Source organism: Thalia democratica, chromosome 6 (assembly GCF_965202585.1).
Source record: "Thalia democratica chromosome 6, ktThaDemo2.hap1.1, whole genome shotgun sequence".
Taxonomy (NCBI): Eukaryota; Metazoa; Chordata; class Thaliacea; order Salpida; family Salpidae; genus Thalia; species Thalia democratica.
In genome coordinates this window covers 16,052,003-16,067,313 of record NC_139170.1, presented here as the reverse complement: position 1 = coordinate 16,067,313, position 15,311 = coordinate 16,052,003, and the positions used below count along the sequence as shown (strand labels likewise).

The 15,311-nt window shown below is 24.4% G+C and overlaps 1 protein-coding gene across 1 annotated transcript; it reads right to left on the bottom strand.

Moving 5' to 3' along the window:
* Positions 1 to 980: 980 nt before the first annotated feature.
* On the bottom strand, positions 981 to 10,095 carry LOC145838445 (putative rRNA-processing protein EBP2). Its single transcript, XM_082946037.1, has 8 exons — positions 9,905 to 10,095; positions 7,200 to 7,286; positions 6,902 to 7,025; positions 4,380 to 4,552; positions 3,856 to 4,021; positions 3,133 to 3,229; positions 2,729 to 2,861; positions 981 to 1,234 (listed from the first exon to the last, which is right to left on the bottom strand). The coding sequence occupies exons 1-8, from the start codon at positions 10,076 to 10,078 to the stop codon at positions 1,187 to 1,189; spliced, it is 1,002 nt and encodes a 333-aa protein (XP_082802163.1). The 5' UTR covers positions 10,079 to 10,095; the 3' UTR covers positions 981 to 1,186.
* Positions 10,096 to 15,311: the final 5,216 nt, after the last annotated feature.

Sequence of the window (15,311 nt, the reverse complement as noted above, 5' to 3'; positions counted from 1 at the left end):
ATTCAAGTTTTCAATTTTTAAATAAATATTTTATAGCTTAAAATGTTTCAAGTTAAAAGGTATTTCGAATCGTTTTTCTCTACATCTAGTCCCTCTGAATTTTTTTGAATATTTCTTTATCACGTTCAACCAGCCTAATAACCTTACTACTTTTAATTTTTTTTACTAAAAAAAGATTATCGGTGAATTGTTTAGTATAAGATGAAATTATACTTAAAGAGTAGTTTTATCTTAATAAAATTAGAGAGTTGCGAAGAAATTAATAATTTCTTAAAACTATTGATACATTAATTTGTTGCAATAAAAAAAAAGTGTTTTAAGTTAAATCTCGTCTTTATACACTTTATAAAAATATACACTAAAACATAAAGTAAATGAAAATATATAATGCTGCATTCTGAAATATTAGAAATGTTTAACTCAATACTTATCTAAATAACTTAAACGTGGAGTTGATAGTTTTTTTAAACAAAATAAATACATAAATACAAATAGTTTTAAAAAAGTTATGTTATCAGTATGAGCTATTAAGGTTTAAAAAAGTAGTACGGCTTGTACTAATATGTAGTATTTTTAACTACTACAATAGTCATTATAAGAAAAAAACTTCAATTGTTAAATTTTGTTTCTCAGTTTACTTTAATTTTAATAAGCTGTTAATACTTATTAAAAACTAATTTATTATCAAATTTTATATTGCTTATGTAACTTGGTAGTTTTACTTAATTCAATATTTTTAGTGAATCAATCAATTAAAAGATAAAGTTTAATAATAATTCATTTAACCATTAGTGTATTATAATTTAAGACTATATTTAACAATACCAAATAAATTTTAAAAAATTTTTCATAACATAAGGACACCTATACAAATCAATCTGAAACATAAAACAAATTTTTAATAATAGTTGTTCAAACATGTAAGCAAAAACTTATTTTTCTATCAAAAAAAAGAGTATACGATACCTATACAATTTATTAACGTTTCAATAAATTTCATGAACACTTATAAATCACGTAGAATCGGAGTTATTTAAATTCAAGCGTTAAAAATTTAGCGAAATTCGCCTTTAACGTAAAAAATTATCTACTAAGAAAATGTCGGAAAAAAAAATTCTACTAATTTATCACTTTTAACTAAATGTGAATATATTTAATTTCCTATACATATGTCATAACATATTTTTTATTTGTTTGCAGCTCTGCGACTCTTTCCTGGGCGTTTGTTGGACTTCTGTAAAAAAAAAAATTGTTTAAGACAATTGTTATCATAAATTTAAAAGAAAATGGAACTGTGCTTAAGATTTATAGTAGATTTCACATAGAATTAAACTATTTAATTGTTAAAGGTAAAAAAAAACACTCGATACAAATTCAATTTAAAATTACTTAATTCTAATTGAGCTGAAAATGTTCATATATAAAACTAGACTTTTTAAATCCTTATATTAAGTAATTTTTAGGTAATTGATTCCTTAAATTGTTTTTAAAAAAGTAGTTTTATTTTCATTGTTAGTTTTTATCGCTGGTTTATTTTAGTTTGATTTTAATCTAATAAGTTTTATTAGTAAAGCAAAGTTCTTTTGTATTAGCATTTAGTTAATTTTTACACTTGGTTATTACGTCATTTTATATTTTTAAACTTTAGCGTTACAAATAAATTATAGCTTTATTTCAATTTAAATTAAGTTTTATTTACTAAGATACAATTATTGACAAGACTTACTTGAAAGTACTCAAGTAAATTTAAGAAAACATTAAATGTGTTTTGTTATGTTTTTTGAATAAGTTATGCACCGGTAAAAAGTTGTTCAGATAGATTTTTTATATCAAATCAAAATTTTACCACTTAACATGTAAAATTTGTTTAAAATTTTAGCTTTTTTAGTTTTTTTTTTCAAAATACCAGGATTTTTTTCAAAATTTCTTAACTTCCAGGTTTTTCTAGTTTTTTTTAGCCTAAATTGTCAAATTCCAGTTTTTTCCAGGTTTTGTGGCAACCCTGACTGCATTATAAATAACTGAAATCATTTTTGATCTAAAGTAAGATCCCTAATCTCTCTTTAATAACTCAAAAAAAATCAACTAAATACTTTTTCTGCGGTTTTCACAATAAACAAGAAGTTCTATTCAATTAAATTTATCAAATAATTATAGACAATTATTATAATATGATTTTAATTTTTTGATAGTATATCTTAAATTTACTATTTCAGAAAGTATAAATTTTTCAATGCAGTTGGATGAAAAACAAAGACGCTTCTGATTGGCTAAAAATTAATTACTCCATATTTTAAGCTTTAGTTTATAAAATTTTTGCTATGTTACTGTTGTTGTATGTTTGGGTAACGATTTAGATTTAAATATTAGGTAAAATGCTGTATATGGGTTGAGATGCTGATGTACTGTTTATTATTACGTTATCGCTTTTGTAAAACAGTATGAAGGAAAAAGTTTTGAAAACATTAATATTGCAGCCGAACCGTTTTTATGATAATAATAATAAAAAGTTTAAAAAACACATATCACTTATGTTCGCTGCAACTTAATCAACACATTAGCAAAACTTTAAATAGAGAAAAGGCTGCTGAGCAGAACTAGACATTTATTTACAATTAATATCGCTCAAAATTGGTTTTGAATTTTGTGAACTTACGTTAAAAAACTACTAATTAATAAACTTATTGAATTAATTCAAATCTCTAAATAAACCTTCTTATATGCTAACCTTTTTATTACCATGCACAGACGAATTGAACTTGCTCATATTGTGAGAGTCACTTGTATTTGCCTTCATGTTCCTTTTTCTTCCACCAAATCCGAACTTCTTGTTCTTGTGAGCTCGCTTGTTGTTCGTCTTCCTAATATTTATATATATACAAAAATAAAAACAATTCTGTACTACCATTTACATTTAGTTTTAAAAAATTGTTTGCGTTTTCTTTTCACTATTAACGTTTAAAACGAAAACACTTTATTATAGCAAAAAGGTCACAACATCTTAAAATTTTGAATTGAATAACTTAATTTTTAGTTTTCAATAAGCCAATTTACTGACTTTACTGACCCGGTGACAACACTAATATTTAGTATTTTAAAATTAACTCTTTTATTAATTGAATAGAAACTAACAAGTTTTTAGTGATATTACTCATTTTGAAGTTTCTACCTTCACCTTTCTTTGATTCTCCTTGATTTAATTCCAAGAAATCCAATGAATCAGTCTTTCCTGATTTTTAATATTCATTTTACATCAAGTTAAACAATATTTTAGTTTTTAAACGTAGGTCATAAGATAGCTAATTTATAAAATAGTATGATGCTAAGACAAAAATTTTAGTTGATTTTAAAGAATTTTATTTTTCTTAATGCGGCTTAAAAACCATTAGGCGGTGATTGAAAAATTTAAAATAGGTGTATAAGCCACACAGATATCTTGTTGGTCGATCCGTAATACATCAGATTTGAAATGTAATAAACAAAGCTTGAGAGCTGGTTACAACCATAAATTTAGTAAATAAATCTAAATAAAAAATATATAGCAACTATAAGTAGTTAAGTTTTCGGAAAAATATCTGTCTAAAGTTATGAAAGTTACGTTAACTAATTAGAAGTAGACCTTTTTTTGTTAGCAGGAATGTAGTATTTTTTAAGCCTGACTAAGTAAAAAAGTTGGTAATTATAATCCCAAAATAATTTAAATACATTAAATATAAAACTTAACCACTGAAACTCTTAAACAACTTTCAAATACTTTTAAATAAAACAAAATAAAACTTCAAGTTGACAATCATAACTGTTAATTAAGATAATTAATTAGCTGATAAGATTTTACAACAAAAAATAAAACTGAACCTTTCTGATATTTTTTCACTTGGTTCAGCATATCTCTCTTTTCCTTGCTCCTCTGCAACTGCACTTGCTGCTGCACCTTCTTACCATACTTCCTCAGTTCAAAGTTCTTTTTGTTCTGATCTTGTTTCTCCCTGCGCTTCTCAATCGTCGCAATCTTCTCACGCAGCTGTTTAAAAAAGTTCGTGCACATGAAATAAATTTAAAGCAATAACACTTTTAAATTGACTCGTATATTAGTAATCTTCCAGATCCAAAAAAATTTTTGTACAAATGAAATTTTAAAGGTACAAAAAAATTATAAATAAACGATTATTTGTAACTAGTCAAATTTTCATCATTTTATATGAATTTTTTTTAATTTCATTATTTTCCAGATTTTTTAGTGATTTTATTTTGAAATTTCAGCTTTTTTTTAAGTTTGTAAAATTTCCGGACTCCAGTTTTTTTTTGCTACCCTGTAGTATTGATTTCAACATTGATAACCAACCTTACATGGAAATAATTATATATCAATAACAACCAACCTTTTTCATGTGTTCATCTTTCTTGGCCATTTCAGCAAAGTAGTCTTTCGGTCTGCTAGTCAAGCATCCTTGCTTCTTCGCTTTGGTGATTGCATCAATGCTTGCCTGTTTGGCTTGCTCGTAAAACACCATCTCACGTTTAAAATCGTCGTCAATGTTGAACTTCATTGGTTCTGTGGTAGTTATGTAGGTATTAATTATTGTTTATAAACTTGAATAACAAAAAAAATCACGGTTGTTTTATTGTTTTGGTCATATATGGATATTTTAGTTTTTAAATCTCACAACTTCTCTCAAACTACTTATCATTTTTTAATATTCATAAATGTTAACATTATTAAGAACAAATTATGTTTTAAGGCTTATCAAAAATTCACAAGAAACTCAGTTTTTTCAATTTCAGGAACTTTCTATTACAACTATAGTTAGCTTTAATTAGCTTTTACATTTTAGACTAGTTATGAAATTATATCTACTAACACCGAAAGTACTCAAAAAAAAGTTGTAAAATTTTTTTTTAATCATATATGAAAATACTTTATCTAATTTTAGTGGTAAAAAGTTTGAGTTATGTTTAAAAACTAATATAAACTTTTAAATACATTTTTTTTATAGTATAAATTTATTCCAAGTTTCAAAAACAAAACTTTTTCAACTCAAACAAAATTAAATTACTAAATGAAATAAGTTTTAAGTTGTTTAAGACAGTTTATTACTTTAATATAAATCTTAATTCTTAAATACATTTAAAAAGGTATACTTTCTTATCTGCTAGACAAAATCCCAAAAAACTTTTACAAGCAAGCAAAAAGAACTTTAATGTGTAGGTAATAAAAATGACCATAAAAACACATTCACCTCTCACAAATCTACGCAAACGTTTAGTTGCACATATTAGAGTTCTCAAAAGTTGTATAAAAAATTATAAAAATATTTAATTTTGAAAATTAGTTGTATGTATTTAGTTTACAATATATGAATTTATCTTTTTAATTTTAAATTTTAATTTCAAAAACTAAGAAGAAGATAGATTTTCAATAAAATTGAGATTTATGCATTTTTAGGTTGCACTTTCTACAAAAAAAACCCTTGGACTCTATGGCTTTGCTCTTCAAATTTTAGATGTATTAGCCCACTTTTATAACTTTAAATAAAACAAGGTACAATGTTCAACTTCTCACAACATTTATGGCATCAAGTTTCAGTTCTACTAAATAAATCTCTTATTTTTAGCTAAATTCTTCCTTGCTAACCCAAAATTAAATTTTTCTTGCATGGTATTAGAACTAAAGTAAACTCTTTCAAGTTTTATCTTAGATGGGCAAGGAAAAAAGTAGAAAAAAATACTTTGCTTAGATCAGATCGAGTTTTTGAGAAATTTCTTCGAGGTTTTTGAAAGTACACGTTTTTGGGTCTATGTTTAGTTTAATGTTAAGATCAAGATAAAAACAGTGTTAAGTAGCATAACAACATTGAAAAGATTCTGAAAGCTACTTTGTGTTTTTTAGTAAAAAAATGACGATGACAAAAAAAATTATCCATATTCAAAAACTTTCGTGCCTAATCAAAACTTGACTACTTAAAGTGCAAAATTGTTAAAATTCCAGGTTATATAGTGATTTTTGTTCAAAATTATTTTTAATTTATTTATTAAAAAATGGTTTTTTAGCCTTAATTATCAATTCACTGGTTTTTCCAGGATTCCAGGTTTTGTGACAACCCTGGTAGACATAAACAATTTTTATTGACAAGTTTTTTACAAATATGTACAATTTAAATGAAAACTATCTTCTGAACAAAAAAAAATTAGGAAAGTAACCATACAGTGTTTTATAAAATTATTTTTAGAAATACCCAAAATAGTAATTTTTCTTCTCGTTTATTACGTTTTCCTCATTTACTTACGCACTTTTGCTGTAAACACAACGTGCGTAAATTTGCGAGAGGTGACTGTAGTGAAGTATTTAATAACTTAAACGAATTTTTAGTTTCTCACACTGTACAAATTAATTCTTTAGACATATAATGGTAAAACGTAGTTTAAACATCTCTCTCTCACTCTCTTAAATCAAAAAACCATACTCAAATATTCTTCTTTTGTAACACAATGAAGTATCATAATTATTTTACTTTAAAAAATTTAAAAACTTTTCTTTTATTTATTTTTTCTTTCACATTTTAAAACTAAGTTTTTTCATGAGTTTTAAACAGTATCATTTGGTGTCAGGAACTATGTTTATGATCAAAACTGTATTGAAGCAAAAGTTTTGACCTAAAAACAATAACTTTTATTGCATCAAGTTAATAAACTAATATTACAACTTTAAAAAATACAGTTTTAAATAATAATGCATTTTTGTGTTTACTCTAACTTATATAAATGTATTTCAAATCAATTTGTACTTTAAAAAATCGTAAATTAATATTTCTCTTGTATGTAAACATAAGAAAAAAATTTAAAAAATAGCTCTATCTTGCAGCTATTTATTGCAGCAAATACCACTAATAACATTGAAAAAAACCTCCATTTTCATCTAAATCAGTTTGCATGAAAGGAGTTACATCAATAGTTATATCTAGTCTTTCAATCCAAGCTAATTCATTCTGACTTCTCTTCAATTCATCTAATGAAGATAATAAAGCTTCCTGAAAGTTTCAAATTTCAAAAATTTAATTTCAATTTTGACATGTCAGAAATCAATATTAAATAAATAAATAAAAAGTAATGATACTAAGAACATTTTTTAAGTTTTAAATAGATAAAATATGAGTAAAATATAATCAGAATATTGTTTTTTATCAAAGACTTAATGAACTCACTTTGTTATTAATTTTAGGTTTCTTGGTAGCTAAAGAGATATTAACTAGACCAGGTTTCAACAATCCAGCTTGAAGAGCAATTTGTAACTGCAAAAAACATTTTTCTTATTACATTATTCGATGGTTAAGTATTTAAATATATAAGTATGAAACTTCAATTGGAATAAGCTGTTGCAAAACTATAGTCGAACATCAATTTTTTACAATAGCTTACTTTAATAACAGTAAAATTTGTTTTTTGAGTGATAATACTTAAAATTTATATATATTTCTTATTATTAGTTATATTTAGATCAGTTATAGTAATTTAATTTTTCTTTGTCAACATTATACATAAAAATAACGTTCATATGACATTAAATAAATAAGAGTTTGAAATAAAATCAGTTAAGCAACACTATGTAACAAAATAAAAACTGGTTAAAAACTTTCTGATAACAAAACATTTGAAAATAGTTATAAACAAATAATCAATTTATCCTTAAATTGATATTTCAAAATAGTTGACTACTAAATTTCATATATACATGTTATAACTATATGGATAAAAAAAAAAAATTAAACTTTAGGCCAGTTTAAAGTTTTAAATTTTATTTAAGCCGATCATGACTTTACCTGTTAATAACAGAAACTTAAACAATCTTGATATTTAATTTCTAATTAAAATTTAACTTTATAAGACATTATTTATAAGATGTAACCTTAAAAGGCGTTAAATCCTGGAGATCCTGATAAGCTAAGCTTATCGGAATATATACCACCGATGTTTTTGTGTCAAAACTTTATTCCGACTAACGGCGTTTCACTGCTCTCAAATAAATTTAAGAACAGATCTACGGAGTCTCAAAAAAGCTTTAAGAAAGAATTTTTTTGAGACTCCGTAGATCTGTTCTTAAATTTATTTGAGAGCAGCAAAACGCCGTTAGTTGGAATAAAGTTTTGACACAAAAACATATGTGGTATATATTCCGATAAGCTTAGCTTATCAGGATCTCTAGGATTTAACGCCTTTTAAGATTACATCTTATAAATAAAATGTATATTATATGTTCTGATTTTTTAAAACAGTTAGTTTTTGTAGTTAAATCACTTTTTTCACACTTTGATCTTATTCTTTAAGTTTTAACTAAGCTACAAGTTGCTTTTTACATATTTTTAAAATTCATAATAACTTTTGAGATATAGCAGGTCAATTCAGGGACTACAAAACAGGGTTGCCACTCATTTTTACAAAAATTTTTCCATGTTTTCCAAATTTCTTCCAGGTTTTAAAAGTAAACATTTTTGGGTCTATTTTTAGTCTTTAGTTAATTTCTATAAAAGAAACTGTGTTATATAGTACAAATATTTAAAAGATGCTGTAATGTTACTTTAAATGTGTTTTTAATAAAAATTTTGGTTATGATTAACTTTAGGTGGGCACCAATATCGAAGTATAATTCAATATACAGGAATTTTTCAGTTTTATTTTGAAAGTATACTTATACTACTGAATGTAATTTTAGGTGACTCTTAAACTGTATATAAGAGTGTCATTTCAACAATGCGACTTTAAACTATTTTTTATTCTTTTAGTATTATGGTTTATGTAGGTTAAATACTACTGTGAATTAATTATAAAAATTAAGTTGGTCTTTAGGCCTTATTTAAATCTAACTATAGTGTCATTACAACTAAGTGTCATTACAACTAAGCAATATGTAACCTACATAAACATTTTACATTATCTATTAATGTAAAATATAATTTGAAATGACACTTAGTTGAAATGACACTATCATTAGATTTAAATAAGGCCTAAAAACCGACTTAAATTTTATAATTAATTCACAGCAATATGTAACCTACATAAACCATAATACTAAAAGAATAAAAAATAGCTTAAAAGTCGCAATGTTGAAATGACACTGTTAAAGAGTTGAAAAGTCATCTAAAATTATAGATTAGTATAGTATTATATTATACAGTTGAAGAGTCATCTAAAGTTGCATTAAGTAGTATAAGTACATAAGCAGGGCGAAACAAAACTGAAAATTATTTAAAATAAATCTGAAAAATTCCTGTACATTGAATTTCACTTCGATATTGGTGCCCACCTAAAGTTAATCATAACCAAAATTTTTTTGATCATGACAAAAAAATCTTATTTATATGATAGATTTTTTGTGTCAAATTGAAATTTTAGTACTGAAATGTTAAAATTATTAAAAATACCAGGTTTTTCCAGGTTTTTTGATCAAAATTCAAGGTTTTTCCAGGTTTTTTTCAAAATTTCTCAAATTCCTGGTTTTTCCAGGTTATTTTTGCCAAAATTGTTGAATTCCAGGTAAAGTGGCAACCCTGTACAATAGGTTCCTTATGGGAGGCCCAAACTAACACCGCAAATAAAAAAAATCACCAAGATCTACCTTCTGCTACACTCTTTGAGAGAATTACCTCAAATTTACAAGAAGTATTATTTGCAATATTTAGAAAATTCTTTTTTTTTAAATTGTTCATGATAAATAAAATAAAAATTTATGACAAAAAAAGGAAAAAAATAACAGTTTGATTTTTCTACAAATAAATTAAAACAAGTTTTTTTTAGCTTTTTTCTTTGCATTGGTCTCACGTTGCACAATAAGCACATGAAAATAAACTTTTTTTTTCTTTGCATTTGTTTGTGTATTATTATTTTGTAATAAAAATGTTTAGTAAAAAACAACCTCCTTATCATCCTCATCAAGTTCATCAGAATCTCTCAACATGGGAATGTGAACATCATTGTCTTCTTCGTCAGATGTAAGCTCATCTGAGTCTGTTTCATCTGAATGAATTGATTCCACATCTTCAATGTCCATCATTTCATTAACATCCTCTGGAACCATGATCTTACTCATGATTGGTTTAATTTAAAATAAAAACCTGTTAAAATAAAAAAAATACTAAACAAATAGCAAATTTAAATTCAATTTTTTTTAAAGAAATTTTGTGACCTTTTACAATTTAAAATACTTAATAAAAAATAATGTGATAGTGTACATTACAATTTTTTAATAGCTTTTTAATGATAAGGTCACAACTTTTGATAAAAGCTAAACTAATAGTTTCTAAATTGAGCTCGTATGTATCTGTTTCTGTAAACAAAAAAAAATTAAGTGTAAATAGAATCTTTTAAAAGTAATAACACTTCTCATTCTTACTTTTAAGTTTTTAAAATTAATAAAATTGAACTTGTATGTATCTTATTAAGCATTATTTAGCACATTAAATCTTGTAAAGAAAACCTTATCTTAACTAATTGTTGTTAAAAACTTGAAAATTTTTAGTAAGCTAGTATGTAAAAGATTTTAAGAAATCAGTCATACAAAGTAACTTAAAATGTTAATAGCAATATTGTTGAACTTTTTTTACAAAAATTAACATTGGCTTCAATTAAAAGCATATGAACCTCAGACCCGCTTTTTATAAATACAGAAACATCAATAAACCTTTGACATATATAAACTTTTGTAAAAAATTTCCAACATTGTATGGACGGAAATATTTTCAAATTTTTTATAATTAACTAAAACTTTATCTACTTTTTTATTATGAGCTATTTATATTAAATTTTCAGGAATGTTCTGTGCAGTATTTATAAAAACAACTGTAATAACAAATTTTAAAAAAATTATCTATATAACCAAAAATAAAATAATTTTTTTTGTTGATTTTTGAGACAAAAAAATATTTAAATGTAAAGTTTATTTTAGATTTAGACTAAAAACGTTTTAAAAATATTCTCAAAAATTGTAGGAGAAGATAGATTTGGTATAAAGTATCTGGTAGCTTGGTTGATTAATTTAAAAATAAGACTAAAACAAGTTCCCTGAAAACATAATCCAGTCTGAGTTTCCAAAAATTTCAAACTAGCCTGAGTTATACTGAGTAGTCTGAGTGTGTGGCAACCCAGATAAAATAGGAGTTGAATTATAAATAAATTAGAAAAGGTTTCCTATCCAAACATATGGCCACAACTTTTACAATTCAATTTTCTTAGATACTTTAAAAAATTACTTGTTATTAGAGCTAGATATATCAACATTTTCAGAAATAATTAATCTAAACTGTTTTTAATTACCAACAAATTTCAGCTGCTGCAGAAACTGTAGTAAAAAATAACCTAATTCTAAATGGAGATGAAGTTGAAAATGGTTGAAAGCAAGAAGGCATTGATATTAGATTGTTTTTAAGACAATTAAAAATGTTGTACATTTAAATGCTTATTTTTTTGGATCAGCCATCTGATGCTTTTTGGTATTTTGATGCTTAGCAAGAACTGATTTAACTGTAGTAGATAAACACCCATTGACAAAATAATTTATAAACATCAGGAACTTTTATTATTTAAGCTTTACAATCATCCTCATCTATCAATTAATCACTTTAATGTCTTTAATAGTGAAATTAGCTATACTGCTACTTAACTTACTATACTTTTTAATAAACTTGCTAAGTGTTACATTTTGATAAAAAATTAAAAATTTAAGTTGTAATCATTGGTAGACTTACAAATTATAAGCACTATCTACGTATGTCACTATAAAACAGAAAAACCAACTAATTGAGAAGCATTAACAACTGATATCTAACTTAACAGTTATAATTTAAAAATAATTATATGTTATTATATTTCAAAAATTTTTAAAAAGTAGCTGAAAAATAGTAGTGGATGAAAATGAACTTTTTAGTTTCCTAAAATATGAAATTTTATTAAAAATTCAAAACTGTAGGATATGGGTGTAGGTATACTCATAATTAAATACCTACTTTATTTAATTATTACCTTATAAATATTAGATGCTACTTTATATAAGTCAGACAAAACAATTGAGTAAACCAATCTATTATATAAAAGAACCACCAAACACTATTATAAGAAAACTATTTCAAAATCACAAGTCACTTTTTAAAATCAATTAAAATAAATAAAACTTAATAACAATTCAAGTTTAAGTGAAAACTACTTTTAAAACTTTAACTAATGTGAGAGCTATAAAACATTTAAATCTAACTCAAAAATAGTTGAAATAATTAAAGTACTTTTAAAATAAAAACTCTTAATACCTAAATACTAGTCATACAACAACAAATATACTTACAGTTTTAAAAGTTATTTTAATATAAGTTCAAGCTCAATATCAATAATAACAATTTATATTAATTATAACACAAGTGTAAAATATTTGCGCTGTGGTTGACTTATTTTGTGACATTCAACATTTAAACACTACTCAATCTGACAACAGATGAGCATATGAAATATGCATTCCTTTACAAAATAACTAACATAAAATTAAAAAAACAACTTACTTCAGAATTTAGAACTTTTAAGAAAACAATATTAAATTAATGTTCTAAGGTTAGAAAACATTTACTGGGTAAAAATTGCCTTTTTTAGATTTTAAATACTTCTAGTTTACTTTTTTATTTCCTTTATATAAAATAAGATATGAAAACTAAGAAAACTTATATAAAAAAACTGTTATTACTCTGTTAAATTTATTAAAGTTTTAATAACTATAAATTTTATTAAGTATAACTCTAAAAAACAAAATTATCAAACAAAAAAACATTATATGATATATTATCACAAAAGTTTCTATCACTAAGCAAAAAAATAGAAAAACCTAGGGAAGATTTCTCTAGGGACTTCCACAAATTTTTCAACTCAAGCCTCAATTTTCAACTTAGAATTTAAAATAAACTAGTGTCTTTTAAATTATTTTTCTAACTTAAGAAATCTAGAGAAACCTAAGAAAAAGGAAACCATCAATATACTTTTTATATTTGAGGAACCCATTGAACTCACTTAATCTGATTTCTTATATCTTAAATTTACTAGATATTCAACAGATAAAAAGTGTTTAGTTTCTAAAACAAAAATCATGTGCCCTTAAATTAATGCTAAATGTTTTTTTTTGAAAAATGTAAGTAGTTCTACTATTAGTATATTTAAAGTTTAAAATTATAACTACAAATAAAATAGTCTTTAAAACTTTTTAGTTATAAAATTTATAAAAACTAAGATTCAAATCAGAAGTGAATTTAAGTTAAATATAACTTACAGTTTACATTTAAGTGAATTTTTTTCAAATAAACTAAAATTTAATACACATTATATCTGAAAAGAAATAAACAGGGTTGTCAAAGTTTTTTTGATAATATTTATCCAGGTTTTCTGAATTTCTTCCAGGTTTTTGTTTATTTTCAATACAAAATAATGTTTAAGGTAAAACATTGTCTTAATGAAAATATTAAAAACATAGTGTAATGCTATTTTAATGAGTGTTATAATAGATAAAATTTTAATGACATAATTAGAAAAGATTCATATGATAGATTTATTATATCTGATCAAATTACATTATTATAGAAATATAAATTGTTTAAAATTCTAGGTTTTTCCAGCATTTTTGCCAAAAAACTAGTTTTTTTCTAGGTTTTTTCAAAATTTTTCATACTCTGGTTTTTTGGCAACCCTGAATTAAATTTGTATTCTCAAACTATGAAACATATCATAGGCATAATAAAAATTGCTCATCAAAAAAAAATGTTAAATTATTGTGACCATTTCTAAAAATAATTTATAGTACTTTACCCAAAGTAATATAATATACTTATTAACCTTAAGGCTTTATTTTTTTAGGCTATAACCGTTTCACTTCTAATACATAATTATATATAAAAGATAATTAAAAATTAGCAGGTATGTTATTCAACAGTTAATTTTAATGAATTTTACTATTTAGTATATAACTTATTTACTGAAACTTTTTTATTAACTTCACAGTAGCATTGGAAAGTATAGCCCAAAGAGAAACCAACTTTATAGATCTGCCTGCATTCAGTATACATTTTTTTAAATATAAAACTTAAACCTAATCTTGTAATCATTCTTACAATAATAGACCAAAGTGATATAATATTAACATGCAGTCTAAATTATAACAATTTTTTTTTGGGAAAATTGAACCTAGAATTATCAGTTTTCTAAAGTGGGCAACATTGCTCTTCAATCTTCCTCTTAGTTTCGAAACTACAGCTTTAAAGGGCATAGGGGGAGGGGTAATTCATTTTTTTCACAATTTGTTCTTATTTTATAGTTTTAACTATGCTACAAGATGCTTTTTACTGATTTTAAAATTTTAGTATTTGAGTTATAGTTGGTCAAAGTTGGAGAAAGCAATAGGTTCCTTATGGGAGGCTCAAACTAAAACAGCAAAAAAAGACTATTTCACTAAAAATCTATCTTCTCCTACGTTTTTTGAGATAATTACCATAAACTTTCAGAGTATGTTCCTTGCAATATTTTAAAAATTCTGTGAAAAGGATTTTTTTTTAATTAAAAAACTAAACCAAAAAAAAAATAATTTTTGTTTTTTTGTGATAAAATTTTTATTATTCATTATTTTGTAATTCTGTTTGAACAGATTTTTTAAATATTGCAAGGAACATACCCTGAAAGTTTGAGGTAGTTATCTCAAAAAGCATAGAAGATATATTTATAGTAATTTCCGGTTTTTTGCTGTTTTAGTTTGTGCCTCCCATAAGGAACCTATTGTAGTCTCTGACTTTGACTGGCTATCTCAAAAATTATTTTGAGTTTTAAAAATCTGTAAAAAACAATTTGTAGCTTTATTTAAAATTATTAAGTAAAACTAAATTGTGAAAAAGGTGTTTTACCCCCTAATAAACTTGAGAAAAAATCAGTCTTTTTTTTAAGTAACTTTAATATCATGAATTAATAATTTCAACTGAAGTTTTGATGCAAACTGATAGCAGGGTGGCCACTGGTTTTTGACAAATTTTCTTCAGGTTTTCAAAATTTCTTCCAGGTTTTTGAGTGTATACATTTTTAGATCTATCTTTAGTTTCAAATTAAGTTTAAGGTATAAAACTGTGTTCAGAGTCTCCACACAAATTTTTGTAAATTTAGTCTGACTTTTACCTACCTCTTCGGTACACATTTTAACATGCACTTCCCAATTAGATATGCATTTTAAGTAAACCTATTTTGACATTTTAGTATAAACTTCTTATTCAGTACACATTTTTGAACCAAAATAAAAACTTTCTGTCAGGTTTCTT

Bases quoted from the DNA above. Each gene is read 5' to 3' on its own strand.
- LOC145838445 (XM_082946037.1), bottom strand. From the start codon at position 10,078: ATGAGTAAGATCATGGTTCCAGAGGATGTTAATGAAATGATGGACATT. The intron at 2,862-3,132 runs GTTAGTTTCTAT...TATAAATATTAG, and splicing joins AGTAATATCACTAAAAACTT to GAAGACGAACAACAAGCGAG. The intron at 1,235-2,728 runs GTTAGCATATAA...TTTTTTTTACAG, and splicing joins CTGTGCATGGTAATAAAAAG to AAGTCCAACAAACGCCCAGG.